Source organism: Pagrus major, chromosome 4 (genome assembly GCF_040436345.1).
Source record: "Pagrus major chromosome 4, Pma_NU_1.0".
Taxonomy (NCBI): domain Eukaryota; kingdom Metazoa; phylum Chordata; class Actinopteri; order Spariformes; family Sparidae; genus Pagrus; species Pagrus major.
In genome coordinates this window covers 23,519,210-23,541,714 of record NC_133218.1, presented here as the reverse complement: position 1 = coordinate 23,541,714, position 22,505 = coordinate 23,519,210, and the positions used below count along the sequence as shown (strand labels likewise).

The following is a 22,505-nucleotide window of genomic DNA, read 5'->3' as shown; positions in this document are numbered from 1 at the left end:
ACGTCATTTCACCACTTTGGGCCACACGTCAGTATCTCAACAACTGTTGGATGGATCGACATGACATTAGACATATATATCCCTGGTCCTAACGACCCTGGTGATCCTGGGACAGGATGAATTGTAATAACTGTGGTGATGCCTTTTCTTGCCATCTTTCCATCTAGTAGGATTGGCCTATTTGAATATTTTGTTAATTTAATGGCCTGTCTCAAAAACAAAGACAACCAAAACCAACAGCAGAAAGAGGCCATCAACAGCAGAGCGAGGCAGTAAAGGAAAAAAGTGAGTAGAGCCATAATATTTTCATATCTACCCGGTACATTAAAGGTTTCTTTCAGCTGAACCAGAGTTGGTGATTGTGGAACAATGGAAAGACGGACCAAGGTGGTTTTGGTTAGTTGAATTTTGTTTCTGTCCAGCTTGAATGAGGTGTGATTTAAGATGAGTTAACAGGGCAATTAAGCTAGGCTAAGCTACTCTGAAGGCGAGAAACTTGAATTCAGGTGCACATTTCTTTTTCATTAATAAAAAAAAACAGGTGAAAGAATATAAATCCTTTTGACATTCTGTGAATTTGTTTCGTTTATTTATTAGACTAACAAAGCTAAGAGCACTTGTGTAACGTAGTGAGCTCACGCCTCTCCTGAAGAAGAGAGGCAAACATTAATATTTAAACATTAAGTCACCGTATAAAATTACAAATACATTCCTGAAAAATATTTTACATTCCCCAATTACCCCACTGAGAGCACATTAGCAAGCCTACTACTACTATTAGCATTTAGCTGCAACATTGAGCCTAAGCATGGATGTAGACTCTTTATCTTGTTTTTCTTATTATTATTAATTGACTGTCCTGTCCGACCAGCATTCCAAGACTCAAAGATATTCAATTTACTATTATATGAAACAGAGGAAAGCAGAAAATCCCCTGAAGCTGCCAGCCAAGCCTCTTTGCTTGAATAATTACTTAAATGGATAATTCATTTTCCAAATAATTAGCAGATAATATTCTGTTATTCTGTTATTATCAGTCAAATTAAGTCATCCATATCAAACAGCAAACGGTTACCAAGCATCATTTGGTTGCATCAGACTTGACTGGACTCTTGACTGGACTGGACTTCTTTGTCATAACTGCTGTAACATGAAGAAGAATATCTGTGAGGAATCTGGAGTTCCAGTGTGGTGCAGGGACACCACTGCAGCTGCACAACGCTTGAGGCATTGAGCTTAAATGACATGAACCTTTCATTCATTAATACTTGGAGAACATCCAGTCACACTGAGATGAAAAGCTCACTTCTATGTCCGTCCTAAAATTGAAAGAATTATAGGAGATGTTCTACAGGAAGCTTAATAGTCTGAATTGTTAAATTGATATTTGATCGATTGCCTCTCAGTAAAATCTGTCTGTAGAGATACATGTTCAGCCTTGTGCTGTGGCCTGTTAACAGCACAGCACCTTGAATATGTGTGTGTATACAGAGTATAATCATAATGTACATAATGCTCATCTAATTAGCAGCTGTAAATCCTAATGTCGGGACCTCCGACAGGTTCAAGGTGTGCTGTTGCAAAACAAACACCTCTCCACCTTTTGAATTTGATTTTGTTATGAATAAAATTGCTCCTAAAAACACTGGGAAGACTTGAATAGTCGTCAGTGACAGCACACTAACAGGTCACGGCCACATCTGCTCGACAGCCATTTCAGTGGCCATAGAGCGTTCCCTGTCGTCAGTGTCCCAATCACATCTACAGTTTATGTCACATCTGATGTTTGTTGTTCATCCTCGATGATAGCCATCTGCATCAAACACTGTTTATGTTCTTTGGCAGCAGTTTTTTTTTGGTGGAAATGAAACATTTTCCTTTATAAGGATGTCAGCTGTGCTATTTGGTCCTCGCATAACAGCACAGCAGGATGATTTCAGCCTTATTCATACTGAAACACCGGGTGTCTTGGAGTAATGTGAACCTCAGCACATTTAAGTGATTTCTGAGCATCCTCCAGAGGCTCTGGTGGTGACGTCTCCTTTGATGACCTCAATGTGAGCGTTTAAACAGAAAATCACATCGTCACTGCTTCTGTTGAGTCTTTGAATTGCTTTGAGATACCATTCAAATTCTTCAGATACTAATCAGCAGCATTGTGCGGCCTAATTCATTTTCTTATTCATTTCCCTCCCAGCTTTTAGCCTCATACATTTATTTAAAAAGTTTTTGTGACTTCATCTGCTTTTTGATTTATTAACGTTAATCAAGTAATGACAAAATACATTTAAATGTCATTAGTTAAAATGGGTAATTAAATAATACAGGAAAGAATGTTAATAAGATTATAAATAAATCAGAGTCAGAATTTGATTTAATGCCAAGTAGGTTTTTCACATACAAGGAATTTGCCTCAGTATACTGGTGCATAATAATAACCATATTATGAGAAAATGTTAAATGAAGACAAATGTAAATGAAGCATCAATGGAAAATAGAACACTGACAATAACATATGATATTATACAAGCAATGAAAACAATATGTACAATATGACAAGAATTTAAGGCTGCTGTAAGTGTTTTTATTAAAATAAGTGTTAAATAGCTCTTTATTCCAACAGTTCTACTGTTATAGAGTGTTTAGTCAGTAACCCATATCTCTCCTCCTCCTGCTCATGCAGTAAAAGAGAAAAGACATTTTCTGGTATCCCGTCCCGCTTTAGCTCAGTGGTGCATGAAGCCAAAATGGCTCGACTTCCCGGCTATATAATTACCTGCATCTTCCACGTTGTGCGGCCCGTAGAGCGTGTGCACTGGATACTGCCGCCGACCAAGCCGGCTAACATGAATAGAAATAAAATGACTTAATCTTGTGGCTCTTCTCGACTTTCCAAATTTTATTAGACCGAATGTCTTAACTAATGATCAAATTAGTAATTTCATTGGGGTTGTGAAGCAAAATAAAAAATATCCATGGTTTAAGAGCCGCTTCTTTCCCAATGTAAGCGTATGGAAAAACGTAGAGAGGAGGGAGGGGATTGCTGACTGCAAAACAGACAGGAAGTTAGCTAAAACAACAACAACAACGCTTACAGCAGCTTTGACTGACAGAGATATACAGATTTGTGCAGGAATGTGCAAAAGTTCACAGTATCGGGTTTAAAGAATCTTTACAAAGTGTCACTAAAGATGTGTGTTAAAGTTACATATTCCAGTTGGTAAACATACATAGATATAACCACAGAGGTGATAATTTAAACGCATGACTACATGTTATTTAGATGTGTGTATGTATGGAGGAAAGTATGGTAAAGGATCATTATATAATGAGATGGTGTTAATCAGTGATTGTAAAAATGCACAATATGAAAAAGATAACAGCATCAGTTTCTTTCATCCTTGCTGACTGTGATGATGCTGTACACAAATATTCCAGAAAGAATATATCCAGAGATATATATATATAAAAATATCCGTTTATTCTTTGTGAGCGAATCTGTTATCATCTCCCGTCATGGAGGTACCACAGTCGGGAAGCGTTTGCACAGATCCCTGCACCGGGGTCTTGAGCCTCCCAGAGGTCTTCATTATTGAGGACTTAGTGCCACTGGCTTTTAGTCATCAAGGACTCAGGCTTCTCCTCCTGGGCACTGGGACATTAACGTTTTCCACCGTGGAGACTCCTTCCTCGCAGTCAAGGATACGCTAGGCTGCAGAGGTGATGAAGGGCCTCTGCTTGGTGGCCAAAAACGTGCTTTAAGCAGCCTGGAAATGATGCCATCGAGGCCCACTGCACTGACTGTAGGGAGAACAGTTTGTTTTTAAGTCTTACCGACAGAGCGGTGATACATGCACTTGCAAAGCACAAAAAAGAGGCTGAAGAAAAGAATTAGGGTTCAGAGCACGACACAGAAAAAATAGATCAAGTTAGCTTCAAGTTAATTGTGAAATAAGATAATAAGATTTTATAAGATTTGAGCTGGGTGGCACCATGAAGAATTGGGCTTTACTGAAAGTTTTTACTATTACTTTCGACTTCAAACGCTTTCAGTGCTCGACAGAAGGCTCAACTTCACATCACACGCAGGGTTCTACTGTGGTGCACATGAACATCTGTGCAGCCTTTCGTATAACTGTGGTTTATAGTTACAACTTTTGGTTTCTGTCAGGCCACAACTAAACATTTTCAACCGAACTGAGTGACATTTTTTCTCTCTTCTCTGTGTTTATAAACCAGGTGTGGCAGTGTGGCGGCAGTGTTGAGGTCCTGCCCTGTGCCCGCATCGCCCACATAGAGCGTGCTCATAAACCCTACACCGAGGACCTAACGTCTCATGTGCGGCGAAACGCCCTCAGAGTTGCAGAAGTTTGGATGGATGAGTTTAAGAGTCACGTCTACATGGCCTGGAATATTCCCATGGAGGTGAGTGATCATGTGAATAGTGTTTGAAACAAATTAAGCTAAAAAGCACAACCACTCAGTATCAAACACTCAGCTGCTTATTGGGATTATGTTGTATAATTTTTAACATGATGTTTTCTAGATGGGTTAGAGTAGAGATGCAGACAGGAACCAGAAAGAGATGTTGAGGTTTGATGACATTTTCATCTTCAGTTTTTATTAATAGAAGAGTACTGAGCTGTAGAGGACCTGCTCTAAACAGTTTCTTCTTGGAGAGGAAATGTACTAATGTTTGGACATGTCAAGACTGAGGATGTCAAAATATCGATTCCAAATCAAAAATCAATCGAAATTAGATTTCCATTTGGATCATCAAGTCCGATGATTTCCTTAAAGCAATATTATGTAGCTTTTTTACCTTAAAATATCAGCTTCATGTTGATGGTACAGTGTCTTGTAATAGGGTGAATGGTGTCTCTATTACATGTTTCTGCACTGTGTAACTTCAGTGAGAGGGTCGGATCACAGCGTTACATACAGGTTTACTTCAACATACAAGTTTTCAACACATAACATTGTTATGATGTAATGAGTTTTGTTTGTAGTTAGCTACACATTACATCTAATTGTTACAGACCTGGGATTTGTATTTACCACAGTGGTGCTGCTCTGTGCCAAATCGCACAGAATGGCAATTTCTACATAATGTCGCTTTAAGAGAAGGGTTCACTTTTGGGGGATGAATTGAAGTGAACTGATAACATTGCCAGATATCCTTTATTGATTTGCATGGGGAGGTGGGAACTTGTGATGGGAAGACAGGTTTGATAAAACTGAACTTCTGTATTTTGTTCTTTATTGTTGAATCACTAAAGAGTGGTATTGTTTGTTTGTCTTCATTTTTGGTGATTATTATTTGAACTTGTCTGACCTTCAGTCCAGTCCAGTGTCCAGTGTTGGTCATGTACAGTGTATTGTTCTAGTTCCTGTGAAAACTAAACTAGTCTAGATTTCCTGGGACTATTCTGAGACTAATTCTGCCAGTCACCGGGAAAACAGAGTTAAAAATGAATGTTTGAAGAAAATGTTATGATCTTCGGACTTTATATGATTTCTCGATGTAACACAATTGGAGATGCACATGTGACGAATACGATATAACAAAATGTTATGATGTTTATTGTAAACATTAAGTATCTGCATTTGAAACCCCAGGAGGACTGGATGGTGTGAAGAATAATACAGTCAAGCTGATACAGTAAAATAAAGTTTAAGAAGTTGAAAATGTAAATGACAGTTGTCAGGGCAAAAAATCAGTGATCTGTTGATCTTTACAAATCCAGATCGTGTCTTACTAACAATAGCTTAGCTGTCAGTGCTCAAACCATGACCTTAATGGACATAAAATAGTTTGTGTGTGATAATCTGTGTAACTGATCAACAATATCCCAGTTAAATTGCAGGAAATTGCAAGATCCATCCTAAAGTTCTTTCAGTTTCTCAATTTTATAGACAGCTGAGATGAAACCATCTATGCTTTAACTAAATCTTCAGTATGTATATGTGTCCTAGTTTTCAAATGTCACACACAATGTCACACAGCTTGCTACAGGCTGAATTGACAGAACTGTTGAGGCAGAAAGGGAAGAAAACACCTCAAATGTGAACAAGTCAACTGTAGGTGTCATTCTGTAAACATGTCGCCATAGACCACACCAGAGTTGATTGCAGTATTGATTATTTGTCTCATCCCTAATAGAAACATCATGGCAACCAGTCGAGCTTCATTCATTTGTCAGAGCTCGATGTATAGCTTTCAAAGTTACCTGTAATGTTGCAGCCATTTGTGTCATGATTCACAGGGACGCAGAAACACACAGATATTAATAGAGATAGTCAGACGATAAGGTCACAAAACTACAGGACCAGCAGGCAGCTTCATTCTGCAGCCGCCTAATCGAAATGTTACAGGGTTGAGTGTCATCTGTTATCAGCTGCTGTCCTCCCATCGCAGATGTTTAGTTGAATCAGGCCTCTGACATCTCCAGAAGGCTCAGATTTAATTATTTCTTATCACTTACAGATTGGCCTGAATTAAATATGTGCCACAGAATAAATAAATATTTAATATTACTCAATAAAATAGTCGAAACTGCGACATTAGCATTTATAAAGTTAAAGTTTTACAAGGAATGAAAGAAACTTTTGGGATTACAGCTGTCAGTAGGAGCAAAATGATGAATGATTCAGAAATAAAAGATGACGTACAGAGAAAAAAGGAGAAATGCAGTCAGTTTCTTTTCAATCTCTTCACTTGAGGCTTATTGTTTGAGATGTTGATTAAAACATTTGCAGTGTCAACAACGACACAAACCGTTTATGCTACAAGTGGTTGCATTAGTGTTATATTTCAGCTGTTTTCAGTCGACATTGATGTTTATTTCATCTTGCACTGTATTCAATAAATTAAGATAAATAATCACACTATGTCATCCGAGGTTAAATGTAGCATTCCTCAAAGGCGAAGTCAAATGTTTGTTCGCTGAAGCTTTTTTCTTCTCCTGCATAATCTGTTTGAATATGTAAATCCACGTTATGAATAGATGAACATCTGCAGGCAATTCATTCAGTCAATAATGAGGCGTTTAACACAGTCTGTACTCAAGAAGCATGAAATTTAGCCCCAGCTTTAGCCCCATGAATTAACTACACAGCAAAATTGTCAGTGTTAATTTACCTCTGAGAGTGTGAAAATCAACACTGTGCCAGTGTTCATATTAACTCCGAGTTCACTTTTTGATGTTTTTGAGCAGCGGAGAGCCCCGTCAGCAACATTTGCGCCCACTTCAGCCTTTTGAGTTATTAAACGGAGGCATCAGTGACATTAGATGAGATACAGTGGACAGCATGCGGCGGATGGTAACATGCCGTGGTGGAGACAGTACTCAGATCTATTACTTAAAGATCCCCTCCACACATGTATTTAGGCAAAGTCTCTGATGTGTGCCTGGCATGGCTCAAAATACCTCACAGTTCAGTAGAGTACTCAGTTACATCCATCACTGGCAACATTAAACTGGTCTGGCGTGTGTGTCTGTGATGTGGCAGCTAGAATAGTGGACGGTTTTCAAGTCAGAAGAGGAAAACATCAAAACGTCATAGAAGCTTTTCAAATACATGACAAATGGTTGCACAATGGTCCTCAATGGCCCATTATCTGATTTGCTTCTCCACAAGCCTCTGTTAATCAATTTTAAGCTTTGTGTGAATCTGTGTTTTTCTCTCACTCTCTCAGGACTCAGGGATTGATATCGGCGACATCTCTGAGAGGAAGGCTCTGAGGAAGAGGCTGCAGTGTAAAACTTTCCGTTGGTACCTGGTCAACATGTACCCTGAGATGAGGATGTACAGCGACACCATCGCATACGGAGTGGTAAGCTGCCGCCACCTCCTCCCTCTTCATCCCAAATTTAGTTCAATGTCTGTAAAAGCCAAAACAAGGCCAGAGCCTGCCTGAGCAAATCATTTTAATCCCTTGTGTTGGGCTCCGGATGGCTGCTGTCAGGAACACAAACAGTTTACAGAGAGGAGGGTTCGCTGCAGAGATGTTGACTCTTTCCTTCTCACTTCAGAAGTTGCTGAACAAATATTTCCCGTTGGATTAACGTGAGGAAATTAGATAAATATATAGATTAACCGAAGCTTACTTTAAATGTAGAGAAGAGCTTTGCAGCAGAATTTTATGAGTCAGAGACGCCAGGAAAAACTGACAGCCAGCGGGGCATTCTGGCAGTGTTTCTATTTGCCCATTCCTAGTTGTTCTCAAACAGCTTTATTTCCACGGTCCTCCCACCTCACATCACTGCGATGCACCCTAATACACAGTGACACACAGGCCGCAGTAGTATGGCACTGCTCTCCGTGTTGTGAAGATGATGTATTTTTTTTTTGCTTTTGACAAATGGTGGAAGGGTATAGCGAGGAAACAGGCCGGCCTCATTACGTTCATTTCTGCGAGTTAGTCGACCTCATTATTCGATATCTGCTATACGCATTTGATGGGCCAGTCAGTCGTGGTGGTTTGAGGAGTGTTGATTTCTGTTGGCAAAAAACTTACTTCACACTTCCAAAGAATATGCTCGAGGTCTAATGTATTCAGTCCGCCCTCATCCTCCTCCTCCTGTTATAAAAATGTGGGTGAGGGAGGTGCAGGTGGAGGCCTATTGTCCTCTGCAGCTCTTTATTTGCTAAGCCATGCCCACGTTAGAGGAATACAATCAAATCTGAGGGATTTGATTTAAATCCCTCTTGTAACAATACTCCGCCTACGTTTCATTCACAAATACGTCACATAGCAGAAGCTGAAGATGCTCTAAATGTCTAATGTTGTCCCCACAGGTGTCACTGTTGCATATTTTCTATTTTCCCACTCTCCGCTGCTAGTAATAGCTCAACTTGAGCTGCTGCACGGGACCATGTGGATTTACTGATTATCAGATAGAAGTAGACATCTCCTGAGCCAATGGGGAGCTGAATCATCCCGAGCTTTGTTCTACTGATCTCACATCTTTACCTAATTCACCCCACACACACACACACACACACACACACACACACACACACACACACAAACCACCATCCCTGGAGCTCCCTGCAGCGCAGTTTCTAACTCGCAATCAGGCAGACCTTTGTCAAGATGTGCATGAATAACCCTGTGGGCCTCAAAGTCTGAGTCATGTTCATCAAGCGTGATGTTCCTGATTTACATTTTTATAAAGAAAAGATGAATTTAAGAGGATTCAGCATATGATTCAACCGCTCAGCTTCAACTGTATTTTCTCAAATATCCTTTAATTTTTAGATTCTGTTTATGCGAATCCCCAAGAATAAGCTAGGCTGATCTTTCTCCTTTCTCTCTTTTTTCCTTTTATAACTACCTGTCCAAATTGATGTAATCTCGTGGAAAACATTGTCATATTAACAGCAAGCACCAGAGCAAGCAAAACTCATAATATAATAATAGTTTCTTTACCCCGTGGGAGAAATAATGTACTGCAGAGTTGAAGAGAGCAGGTGGTAGATGCAGCTTCCTCGCTCTCACTGTGTTTTGGCAGTAGATGGTTTAGTCTGTGGATTGGACATCACACATGGTCAGCAATTCTTTTTTACTATTATTCGCAGCCCATCAACTTTTTTTAAAAGCTGCAAAACCTCTCTCCAAGTACACAATCCTCCTTCCTCCTGATATTAAAATTGGGGTGAGGGAGGTGTTTCATTCACCTCGCCAAACATTTTCAGTTATCCTTACTGGATCAGGGTGGTGTCTAAGGTTGTTTTTAGTTTCCTTATCAAATACACAGACCATAAATCACTCATTTGATTTATAGATCAACAATCAATACTAGGCATACAAGACTTTGTCGCCTTTTTTTGCAAAATACTGTTTTTACTCTTGTAAGAGAAATTTACAACAGAATTATAAGAGTAGAGTAAAACTTTAAAACATAGATACATACAGTATAATACATAATATGCAAACACAGCACAAGATCCATATAACCTACACTGTTACCAGAGATCATGGAGGTTATAGTTTGTTTAAAAAGCCAATAGCAGATGGAACACAAGAGAAATGGCCGTCTGAAACTCAACATGTAAAGGATATAAATGACAAGAAACAAAATATGTCATTTTACAACCCTCATTTTAGGATATTCTGTAACAAATAGTCTTTCGTCTTAACCCATCAATGTTTGAATTTCCATTTTTAAAACAGAATGCAGCAAAGTCTGTATTCTTTAATTTTAATTTTTCAAAACACAGTTTCCCCAAATGTCTTTCATCTCCCTGAACTTATGAATAACCTCTAACTAATTTAAAAGTTTGTCTTTAAGCTCATGAAAATTTCCACTCTTTCTTTCTAACATTACATATTTATGACTAAATAAGCAGCAGTAAAAGTTACAACTAGAGTTCAAGACTCAAAAACTCTACTTGTCAAGATGGGTGAGGTGAATAAAGGGTGGCATACATTGTGATGGTCTTGAATTGTAGATCACAATGGTCTCCACCGGGCGGGGTGTGCATTGTCAAAGTGAAAGACCATTATTCATGAGTCACATGGTATCAAAGGTTCACGTGAACTTAATGGTCTTCATACTTTTACCTGAATGTGAATAATATGTGTCTGCTTGTACATGCAGACTCTGTCAAAATACTGATTTGATCCCCTGACAGTTCATAACTTGTGTTTATGTGTGTGTTTATTATTTGTCTGTCAGCTGAAAAACTCCCTGAAGAATGATCTATGTCTGGACCAGGGACCCGACAATGACAACATGCCCATCCTGTATCTCTGTCATGGGATGACACCTCAGGTAAACGCCCTCTCTCCCTCTCTCTGTCTCTCTCTCTCTATGTATATATATATAAATATATATATATATATATATATATATATATATATATATATATATATATATATATATATATATATATATATCCAGATTTAATATATCACCCATTTGTGTTATTTCCATCTTGGGTATGTCTTACTCAATAAAACCTGTTCCATCTCAAAGAAAAATAACCCACCTTTTCTCCGCTTTCAGATCAGATCAAACTCAGCAGCTTTACTTCATAAACCAGTTTTATATTTTGGCCCTTTACAGAAACAGTCCTCCATGTTTTTAAATACATATTAAACTCTTCTCCATTTTTCATACGACTCCATTTAGGTTTGACACGTCCCCAATGAATCCAGCTCAGAATAAAATGCTGCAATATTGATGAAACACAAAGTTAGATTGCGCGTGAACGTTTGATTCTATCTGCAGCTGTCTTGGTTTAATATCAAAAGGTTTATTTTCTTAATATCACACAGACATTTTATATTCATATTTGTTCAAACTGATATTCGGTTTATTTTGCTCATTTCAGTGTATAATTCCCAAAAACAATTGTACAAGTCAAAAAAATACACTTTGAACCCCATACTTATACACATCCCATGAACAAAACAGATGCAGAAGAAGAAAAACTTATATTACCTGCTCCTTTCTTCATAATAACATAAGATACTGTAGATACAGATGATCACAGCTTTTTTTGATCACCATTTTCTTTTCAAAAATCGCATAAAAATTAAACAATACATACTCAGATACATCAATAGCATCTTCGCATAAATGCATTTTAAGTTAACATCCAGGTATTTTCCACAGTTTCACTCCATGTACTGATATACACATCCTCTGTAATGTAGTTTGTGTAAAATGGAGTTTTAAAATTAAATTTCCTTTCCCTCTGATTCTCATCATTTGATCTTAAAGGAAACATATTATGCTAATTTTATTTTGGTTTACTACTAGAATAGGTTTACATGCTTTAGTGCTAAAATACATCAGTTTTCTCATACTGTCCAGTGCTGCAGCTAAAACTGCTGTCGTAGCTCCTGTCGCTTTAAGGCCCTCCCCCCAAATACCCAGTCTCCTCTGATTGGTCAGCTCACACACGCCTGAGCCAGCATCGCAAAAACAGAGAAGCTGTGCTAGATCAATTCTCACATGCCTTACCAGCCACTAGGAATAAATTATGCAAATGTGTGACATAGTGATGTAGTGTGAACACTCCCCCGGTCCTCCAGGCTCCTGGTCCGGACTGCTATCCGCACAGCTAACTAGCTAACGGTTAGCGGCAGTTGGTTATTCTGGTGACTGACTGCCCCCTATTTGTTTTGAGTATAAACTTGACTTTGTGCAGGAGTTGATTCAGATTTTCTGCAACAGTCCAGAGGATGTGACTTTTTGCACGTTCTCAAGGGAAAGAATCGAAAACAACCTCTGTATATTTTCATGTAATAGTCTGTTTCTGGCTTTACATGTGACAACTAAATCTTTATATTTCAACACATTTGACCTGTTAAACAGTCTGTTGGTACGTTCTCTTACAAGGATTAAAGATTAAGTCAGCCCTATAGACATCAGATCTATTTCAACCACTTGCGTATTATATGTGTTTTCCATCAGTCAGTGTCTGTATCTTTGCACTCCTTGTTCAGGATATATCTCAGCCCAAATAACAGGGTGTTTAAGTGATTTTAAATGTTAGCACAGCTTGATTAGCATTTACTCTCTCCAGCCTTTTTCCAGCTCCTATCGATCCCTCCATCCCATTATGTCTGAGCAGATTGTTTAACCTTGCCGTGGCAGCTGTAAAGTTGTCGCATAGAGTGAGGCTTGATCCTCGCATTATCCTCTTAAAATCAAGTGAATTTATTGGACGTTTCAGACACTGTGCCTGTATTGATATTTACATCAAACTGAGACTTTTTCCTTATAAAACCCACAAGTCAACATCTGCTGCCCGTTCTGAGACCCTGAAAAGTTTAAACTTGCTAATTATAAATCTGTTATATGCCATAAATCTCTCGTAAATCCAGGCATATCAAACAAAGGATGGAAGTAGCAGCCGCGTTCCTAATGAGATTATGGATCTCCTCTGCAAGACAAATCCAGTCTGCTCTATTTTTATGTTTCAGTGTTACATCATCGAGTGGAATTAGTCCCTGGATTGCCTCTATAATCATACAGACTGTTGTTTGCTGTATGTAGTCGTGCCAACTGTACTTTTCTAGAGCTAGACTTTGTGTCCGAGGTGCTGCGGTAAATATTAAAGACCTCAAAGAAAATTGCCCAGGCGCTCATGAAAAGAAGGGGAATGACAAAGCTTGCAATCCACAACACGTGACTGACTTCACAAGAGCATGTTGCCAGCAACCATACAGCGCAGCACTTCAGCTCGAACAGAATTACAACGCACCGACTTAAGCACAGCAACAATAAGAACCACAGTCACATACGGCCTGGCAGTCAGCACTGCTCCAGAAATGAGCAACACAATAAAAAAAAAAAATCACACTAGTCAGACTGTGTAACGGCTGGTGTGAAGGAGGCAGGAGGCTGTTTGGGCGATTGCAGACAAATAAGATTAAAGTGAGAGGATAAGAGTGAGAGTAAGACAAGCAGCAGAATAAGCAAATATGGCCCTGATTTTTTATTTTCAATAGAAAGAAAATCTCTGCGAGGTGCTTTGACAGCAAATGGGGATGCTGATTCAGAAACAGTCTTTGACATCTACAGACAGTCTCTATTAAAAAAATGTCTGCTTTTCTTCCCAATTTTACTCTGATACGAATCTTATTCCCCCAGACTCTTGTTAGGCCTCCTCATCATTTGGATTCAGAAAACTAATTAATGTGTCCTGCTCGATTCTGTTTTTTCAGACTTGTTTGTTTAAAACTGCTGATGGTGGAAAGAGTATTCACATCATTTACTCAACTAAAAGTACCAGTACAATGTAAACATACTGCATTAAAAGTATTCAGGATCCTACTTCCTACTCTGATGGATTAATTATCATATATGACATAAGTAGATTAGTGATACTGATGTGTATGTTGCGTTTTGCTGTTGTAGTTGGTTGAGGTGGAGCTAGTTTGCAATTTATTTTCTACACTATCTGCATGTTCATATCAACTACTGTCAGATCATAACATACGTATAGACATATCAGGACAATAAAAGAACATAATAGCAAATAAAATTAATATTTTTTATCTTCATTCATTCATTCATTTAATTTTTTCAGCATTTTAATCGTTATACAGCTCTGCCATTAAAGACAGTAACAAATACAAATAAGTAACCAACCATACACCTGCACCTCTGATCGCTCCTTAACCCTGACCTGCCCCTTCCCAATGGGTCTCTCTCTAAACTCCACTATGCATGCAGGAAAGTTTCTCAGGAGTTGGAGCTCATTTTTATCATTTTATGCAGTATAAATCTGAGGGGTCGTGAGATGATTGATGGAGGAGGAAAGAAGAAAGACAGAACACAAATTTGCATTGATTGTTTCGAACTTTTAATCTTTAATTTTAATCTTTGCTCTTTTTTTTATCAAATTTTAGATAATGATATCTCTTTGGGCCTCAAACAGATATGCAAATGAAACCATGTGAGAAGTGTAGGGGGGAATGTCTCAGGGTGAAACGACTGCATTGGAACTAGACATTTGTTTTTCTGAAAGGAGTCACAAGTCAAACAAGGTTGGAGCTACTCATTTAACCTGTTTTATAAGCTTATTTTTTATTTGTTGCTATAAATATAACTTTAAAAAAATGCAGTGCAGTAAAAAGTACAATATTACCTTTTGAATTAGTGGAGTAGAGGTCTACTCAAGTGATGTCCAAGTACAGAGCTGAATTGATTTATTACTTTATGCCTGGGTAAGATGCACAAATGAGCAATTTTATATACCATTTATTATCATATACAGTACATTTGTCACAGTGTGTGCACTAGTGTTGTCATAAATATCAATACATAATCGATTCTGAGGGTTTGAAACGGTTTCAATGCTCATTCTCCGCAGTATCGATACACACACGTACCAGCTGCACTTTATCACACTCTCTACTCTCTGATGGCGAGCTGACACACACACCATCGTGCCCACATATTGTAGGCCCACCTCCTCCCACTTTTCAAAGTCTCGTCAGTGTGAGAATACACAGACTTGGACCCAAACGCAAGACACACAGGCCGGTAGGTGAGGAACAAACAGCGAGTTTTAATGATTGCTGAAATCCATATCCAAAAAAGCCCAAAATATGAATGCTAACACAGTTCAAACCAAGACAAGCAAAGTACCAACCAAAAGCAAAGTATCAAATCAAAAGGGAAGGGTTCAAACGCCAGAAAGACACGACTGGGAGGTGAAACCGAGAGACACTGGAACAGAGCAGAACAAGACAGGAAGCTGAACAGATAAACCGACAAAGAGCGAGGAGCAACAAGGGCTTAAATACAAACTAAACTAAGGAGGGGATGAGGTGCAGGTGGAGCGAGGCGGAGAAACACAGGTGAGGGAAATGAATGGAAAAACACTAGAAACAGGGAAGGGGCTGGTAGGCTGGAAAACGCTGGAAGGAGGGAACGGCTAATGAGGTGAGATGAAGTGCAGGTGTGGAAGGGAAAGCTGATAGGGGAGGAACTCAGGTAACAGGGCTGGACTAATGAAACAGATACAAGACAGGTGTGGAGGGACAATCAGGCTGGTGAGAACAACAGGAGGGAAAACATCTCTGGAAAAAGGGGCAAAATAAACCACAAAAACCTAGAAAACAGACAAACAATGAAACTAAAATGACAGGACCATGACAGTCAGAAGTAAATTAATGCAGATGCTGTTGTGCCTAACACACAGTACACAAGCCTTGTTATAAAAAACAAAAAAAGTCCCTTTAGTGTTGAATGTGAATGTCTGAATTTGTCCCTGTTGTGACCAAGATGGTATCAAATATTGATATTTTTCAAGGTAATTTATCAAAGTTAGAAATCCCAGTATTTTTCCCCCTGATGAGCAAACTCCAGTGTGACCTCTTAGCATTCTGTATGCTGCTTTCTCATCACTTAATCCTCCTGAAGTGGAAAGATGCTACCCATCCTTCTCATACACAATGGATCAGGGATGTCTTATATTATATGAGATTAGAAAAAGTTAAGCACAGGCTGCAAGGTCCTTCCAGCAAATTCTATGAAACCTGGCGTCGCCTCCTGGAATACTTAAAAATTATCATTATTTTATTTTCTCTTTATTTATATATTTTTCTCATCCATACTTTTTTATTTTGCTCTGCATAGTCCATCGCTATATTTTCACGAGTGTGCATGACACCAAACTAAAGTCTGCCTGTCTGTAAATACAATTCACATATTCTCTCTCTCTCCCTTCTCTCTCATGCTTGTATAACTTAGCCCATTTCTTCTTTGAATACAGAACATGCTTTATTCCTGCAAGTGATTTTCAGCTTTTGTCAGCTTTATATGAGCAAAAAGCTGCCCTTGAAAAAAGCAGTTGGAGGGATTCCTTCAGAGAGGGCACAATTATTCGGGTTTTCTCCCCATTCTTGAATTAATAATGAGCTTCTTTTCTGTGCATTGCCTCGTCTCTCCCTGTCCTCCATTCACTCAGGATAGCTGAATAAATACGCATATTTAGTGTATGTAAATCAGCTCAATAGATGTCTCTTTCATAACTAAAGACAACCCAGGAGCGAGCCTCATTTGCTGCATAGTTTATCACCTGTATGGCCACATACAGCTCTGGAAGGGCCATTATCTAAATGTCAACCTCAGCAGTGTAAATGTACAGCACAGCGCTGCACACGTTGTTCATAGCAGGGTGTGGTGCTTCTTGCAGAATGTGTACTACACCAGTACTCAGCAGCTCCACATCGGCCTCCTCAGCCCCACCGTTGACGACGACGACAACAAGTGCCTGGTGGATGTGAATAGCAGACCGCGCCTCATCGAGTGCAGCTACGCCGCAGCCAAACGCATGAAGCTCCACTGGCTCTTCACTCAGGTGACAAAGCCCTCCCCACTCATTGTCAGAAAACACAAACATTCAGTTTTCTGTTTACATTCAGCATTGAGTGAAGGTAATTCGTTAAATGTGACGGGAAAATCAAAACTGTGGGAGGTAGATTTTATCTCCGAGTTTCCCTCAATCCTGTAAACTCATTTAGACAAGAAGAGTCTTTAATGATCATCTTTCTTTATCAGTGGCTCTGTGCTTACACTGTGTTTTAACAGAACAAACAGCCACCTTGCAAAATGTCCCATGACAGCAGGTGAATTGGATTTACTGCATGCTTTGATTTGAGCTCATAATGTTGTCTGTGTGCTGTCAGTGTGGCTCTAATTATATGTTTTGTTCCCCTTTTTAGCCAAATATGTATAAAATCCCACATATAATTACATATTATATGAACAGTATAAAATATTCTTTTGACTTTGTCACTGCCACCTCAGGTGTGTCTACTTGGTGTAACAGTGTTACAAGGTTTTATACGCACGCACTCGAACGCCACATATCCTAACACTGAACTTTAAGTGGTTATTTTTGTTAACTCTGTATAATTCAGGAAGTAGGATTGGGACATATCAGCTCGGCTGGAGTGTATCATGTCTCTGAAATGTGACATCAATTATGGATACAGTTTTGACTGCACATGTGCAAAGTGTCAAGCTCAAACAGAGAGAGATTGCCTTGATGCAGCCGTCGCGACTTGGGGAAACGGAGCACTCTGCAAATTAAAGAAAGAGAGAGCGAAGGTTTCAATTTTTTATATCTTAATTCAAATGTTGCACCGTTCTGCACAAAATCTGATTAACTGGAGATGTTCTTAATCTCTTCCCAGTGAAATGTGCAAAATTGCTTCACCTCCCTTATCCTCTGTAAAGACCTCTAATTATCCACGAAGAAGTAACTGAGATAAGCCCTGATTTGTGAAAGAAATTAACTGTGTGCTTGCATGTAAGTATTAGTCATATGTTGGCAGGTGCTGATTTTTCTGATTAGAAAAGCAAACACATGTTCAGTGGGCGGGACGGTATGGTATGGTTTATTTTGCTCGTGTGGTTTGTGGGTATGTGTGTGTGGGTGATTCCTTTTTATTTTTCTTTAACAAATACCTACAGTTCTGTATATAGCATAGTAAATATAATGTAAACCCTAACAAACCAAAGCACCCTAAATCAAATAACAACCTTCCCACATGCTTTATGCTCACATATACCTTCATTAGCCGACTCCCGGAGGGTGTTCTAACAAGCAGCACCAAGACGCTGTATAGATAACTTGGCTGAGTCAAACTCAGAGCAGCTCCTTTTATCAGTTTATGTTCCAGATTTTCAGGGATTCTGGGTTTTACTTTGCCCTCGTTCCAAGCTTCTGAATCACCGCCCACTCTTCGATTTGTACAGGGATTCAAATAGGTCCGGGGTTGTGCTAATGAACTGCTTTTTGCTGCAGTTTGAGAAACAGTCAGCCAATCAGGGCTTTGTAGGCAAGATTAAGAATCGGGATGTCAGAAAAATAGATCTCTGTGGAGATATCTGTGGAGCGAAATACAGATGTATAGTAAGTTGACTTACAAAACTGTTAAATGTTAACTGCTAAATGTTTAAGCTTCAGTGTGATGAATGATGTATGTGCATTGTTTGATGGAAGAAGGCTGTTTTCACATTCTTTGCTCAATGTGCACGTTTCTCTGTGCTCACTGGAGACGAGCCTGCAAGCATGACATCACGTAGCCGAAGAAGCCGATAATTTCAAATATAATTACAAACATTTTTTATGTATGCCTGAATACATGTGTGGATGGGATCTTTAATACGTTTTAAGTTGACACTAAAGGACACATAAACACATCAGTTTTCTCATACTGTCCAGTGATGCAACACTGTCTTCCCCCTCTGTCTGAAGCGCTCTGTTTTAGCTCCTGTCTCTTTAAGACCCCCCCACCGAATACCCAGTCTCCTCTGATTGGTCAGCTCACACATGCCTGAACCAGCACTGCTAACAACAACAGAGCAGCTGTGCTAAATCAATTCTTACGTGCCAAACTAGCTGCGAGGCATAAATAATGCAAATGTGTGACATGGTGACGTAGCGTGAAGTCACAAAGTCACAGAGGTAAAGGCGAGACTACTGACAAAGATGATTTTGGATGAAGGAAAAACATGTGTGGAGGACTGTATGTTCAACAAAGCAGGGATTACTCAGAGTACAGATACAACATAGCAGCAAAGCTCATGGGTTAAAGCTGTGTTCTGTAGTTAGGAGCCATAGAGTAATGTCAAGAAAGGCTTCCACAGCTTTTGGAAATGATGTTGTGAATTGCTGTTCCATCTTGGCGACAGAGAGCATCCTACTTCTTAATGCATGGGGTCGATGGGGTCTTCCAGTTTAGTTAGATTACCTTTTTAGCTGCAACCATGTTCACATTTTCTATGACATTTAAGCGGCTGTATGGAGTAGTGCTTTTGCTCCAACTGCTGACCGTGTTGATAAGCAGGACAACCAACACAAACCTCCTGTTTTCAGAGCACCTGCATGCACCTGTCACCTTCACTTTACACTGTATGTTTACCTCATGTGCCTCCCTCTGAATGTCCCTGTCAACTGAACTGAAATAACCATTTCCTGCAGCCGCTGCAGAACTATACAGTCCGAGCCTGGAAAGACATGTTGTATTCAAAATAAGTTGCAGCATAAGACTGTCAGATGTTGCTTGGTTTTGTCAATAGTTTATTAGCATACAGTACACAGACTGCTGTGGGTCACTCAACATGTTACACCATCAATGAAAGAGCATCTTGGTCAGGCTACAAACAAATTACTTTTGTTTTTCCCTAAAGGTTGACATTTATTGATTCTGGTTTCTTACCCGAAAGTTAAAAACACATATTTTACATCAACACCATCTCTGAATGGGGCTTAACACACACACAGGTGATTTAACACATTTATTTCTCCAGTCTTAGAAGATAAGAGCAGTGGAGCTTGTGTCTGCATCAAAACATTTCTCTATTAATATGTTTTTGAAAATGTCTCCTAGCTCTTTTTTCTGCCACAGACTTTCTGCTGTACACTTAAAACCTTTTCTAAAAAGTCTTCTTTGTAAAATATTAATTTCTCAGTTGATCTAGTAATGATTGAGTTTGAAGGTTCAGTGTTGACCTTGCAAGCAGCATCGTGAACAAAAGAATTTCCCTTACACAAAAAAACACATGAATTTCCCATGTTTTCCACATGTGGGAACATGTGATCACATATTTTTCACGCTAGAAAAATATGACACAGTTTCACCCAAATCAGTGAATAAAGTTACAAATTGAGGGCCAGTTAATCACATTACGAGATACAGGATGTTTGATGGGCTTCACAAGTGATCTCATAGGCTTCACATGGACATTTTTATGGCTTCAACATGGATATATACATGGGTTTTATATGTCACATGGGTATTTACATGGCTTTCACATATAATCCCATACATTTCACATGTAATCCTATATGTTTCACATGTAATGCTATAGGTTTCACATGTAATGCTATAGGTTTCCACATGTAATCCTATATGTTTCACATGTAATCCCATAGGTTTCACATGTAATCCTATAGTTTTCACATGTAATCCCATAGGTTTCACATGTAATCCCATATGTTTCACATGGGAATGTACACCGGCTTCACATATTTTATAATGAAAATGTTCCTAAACCACGTTTCCCATGTGCAAAAGCACCTGTGTTCCACATATTTCATACATTTTAACATTTTATCACATGTTAAATTTCCCATGTGCTAAATCACATGGACACATAATCTCATGTGATCACGTGTTTTTCCACATGGTAAATTCATGTGTTTTTTCTGTAAGGGTTTCAAAGCTTTCAACCACAACTTGTGGCCTTACTCAGCAGATTGAGGTACTTAGTTGTCATGGGAATGGTGAAGATATTATCAGTTCATAAAATATAATAATCTTATAATCTCTGCTGTTCACTTGTTCACAGCTCATCTGAAAGCTGCTTTACCCACAATGGGGATTCAATAAATATCGGATCTGAATCAAATCTGGCTTTATGTAGCTGATACCGTTCAGTTGAAAAATGCCCCTGATTGCCCCATTCACTGCATTTATGGGCTGGCTCACATAGTGGACCATAAATGCCCACTTTCAGCAGTTATTACCAATCTGTTATCTATAAAAAGAAATGTCTCTTGGACCTCACAGACCAGGCCAAACTCCTGTGAAGGTACAGAAAGAATAATATAGCTCACAGGTTGTATAACCTGTCCAATCCTAAGGTCTTCTTCCTCCCACATCCCTCTCGGCACTCCTCTTATAGTGTTGGAAAGAGCTCTCCCCTCACAGCTCTCCACTCACTGTATTGACTGTTGAAGTCCTCCTCTACAGTCACTTGCCGTCGGTCAGCCGTGACAGTGTAATGAGAAAATCCTGCCTGGTTTCATCAGGACAGGCTGGAATATTCTCGCTGAGCTGATGTGCTCACTCTGTTCAGACTGTGACAGCAACAGCTGTCATATAAAAGTTTGAGAATTGTTGGACCTTACTTTCTTTTTGCACTAAAGGTTTTGCTCTTGCTCCAGGCATATTTCTCACCCACCAGTCGATTAAATAATTGACTTAACTTATTTAAAGTCCCCCTCCAGTCAGAAATGAGTGTTTTTCTTCTTGTTCCGACAGAATGTTTAAGCTTCACTGTGTAGAATGAGCTGTGCACTGAATCTGACGCTAGAAGGCTGATTTCACATTCATTGCTGAAAGTCCAAATGTTCTCTGTTTTAATGTGGTAATTATACTTTTTTCTGCAAAAACCATGTCAGACACATTAGAGATTTTTACTGTATATCTTTAATCCATGTGTGGAAGGGAGCTTTAATGTATTTGAATTGATTCAAACAATATTTTAATGGCTCTGAAACTTGATGTGAGGTTCTCTGTTTCAGTTTCTCTTCCACCTCAGCACCAGATGTTGTTGTCCGCTATTGTTTTCCACTTTCCAGCGTTTTTAATCCAGTGTACTCCCTCCAAATCTTGGCCTGGCGAGGGAGAAAGTTAATGACTACTCTGGCAATTGCATTGTTGTTTTTGCCTTGAAACCATGTTGATGCTATCTGGTGGGCCCAGTGAGGACGGTAGTGTGAATCAGCCAAAACGCCCAGAGCTCACGGCACTTCAGCAGCTTACATCCCTATCCTTCCACAGCAGTGTGGGCTTAAAGGAGGCGAGATATATTGTGTGCACAAATTGTTCTTCTGGAGGCCGGCACAATTTTAACCAGCATGCTTTTATCTTTTCAGGGAGGATCCATTCAGAACAGGAAATCAAAGAGATGCCTCGAGCTTGTAGCGAGCAGTGACAATGAGTTCGGCTACCAACTGGCTCTGCAGAAATGCACCGGACAGAAATGGTTCATCACAAACGTGCTGTTTAGCAGCTCCTTATAATCAACTGCTGAAAGGAACATGGCAGTGAATAGCACACCGGACTGGATGGAGACGTTTCTTTTGTGTGCACATGTATATGCGTGAGTGCGTGTGTGTGTGGAAGGATACGACAGAAAAGTGGTGCCCGTTTGAACAATGTTAGTTTGAGCACCACGATGTCCTCTGACATGCAGTCGACATCACATCATAAATGTTAAACATTTTATTTTGCC

At 39.3% G+C, this 22,505-nt stretch overlaps 1 protein-coding gene across 1 annotated transcript in view; it reads left to right on the top strand.

Moving 5' to 3' along the window:
* galnt18b (UDP-N-acetyl-alpha-D-galactosamine:polypeptide N-acetylgalactosaminyltransferase 18b) overlaps positions 1-22,293 on the top strand; it is a 79,482-nt gene extending 57,189 nt beyond the window's left edge. The window contains exons 7-11 of the mRNA XM_073464785.1: positions 4,240-4,425; positions 7,700-7,837; positions 10,686-10,781; positions 16,669-16,833; positions 22,147-22,293. Coding sequence (XP_073320886.1) covers positions 4,240-4,425; positions 7,700-7,837; positions 10,686-10,781; positions 16,669-16,833; positions 22,147-22,293 — 732 coding nt within the window. The remainder of the gene's footprint in view (positions 1-4,239; positions 4,426-7,699; positions 7,838-10,685; positions 10,782-16,668; positions 16,834-22,146) is intronic.
* The last annotated feature ends 212 nt before the right edge of the window (positions 22,294-22,505 follow it).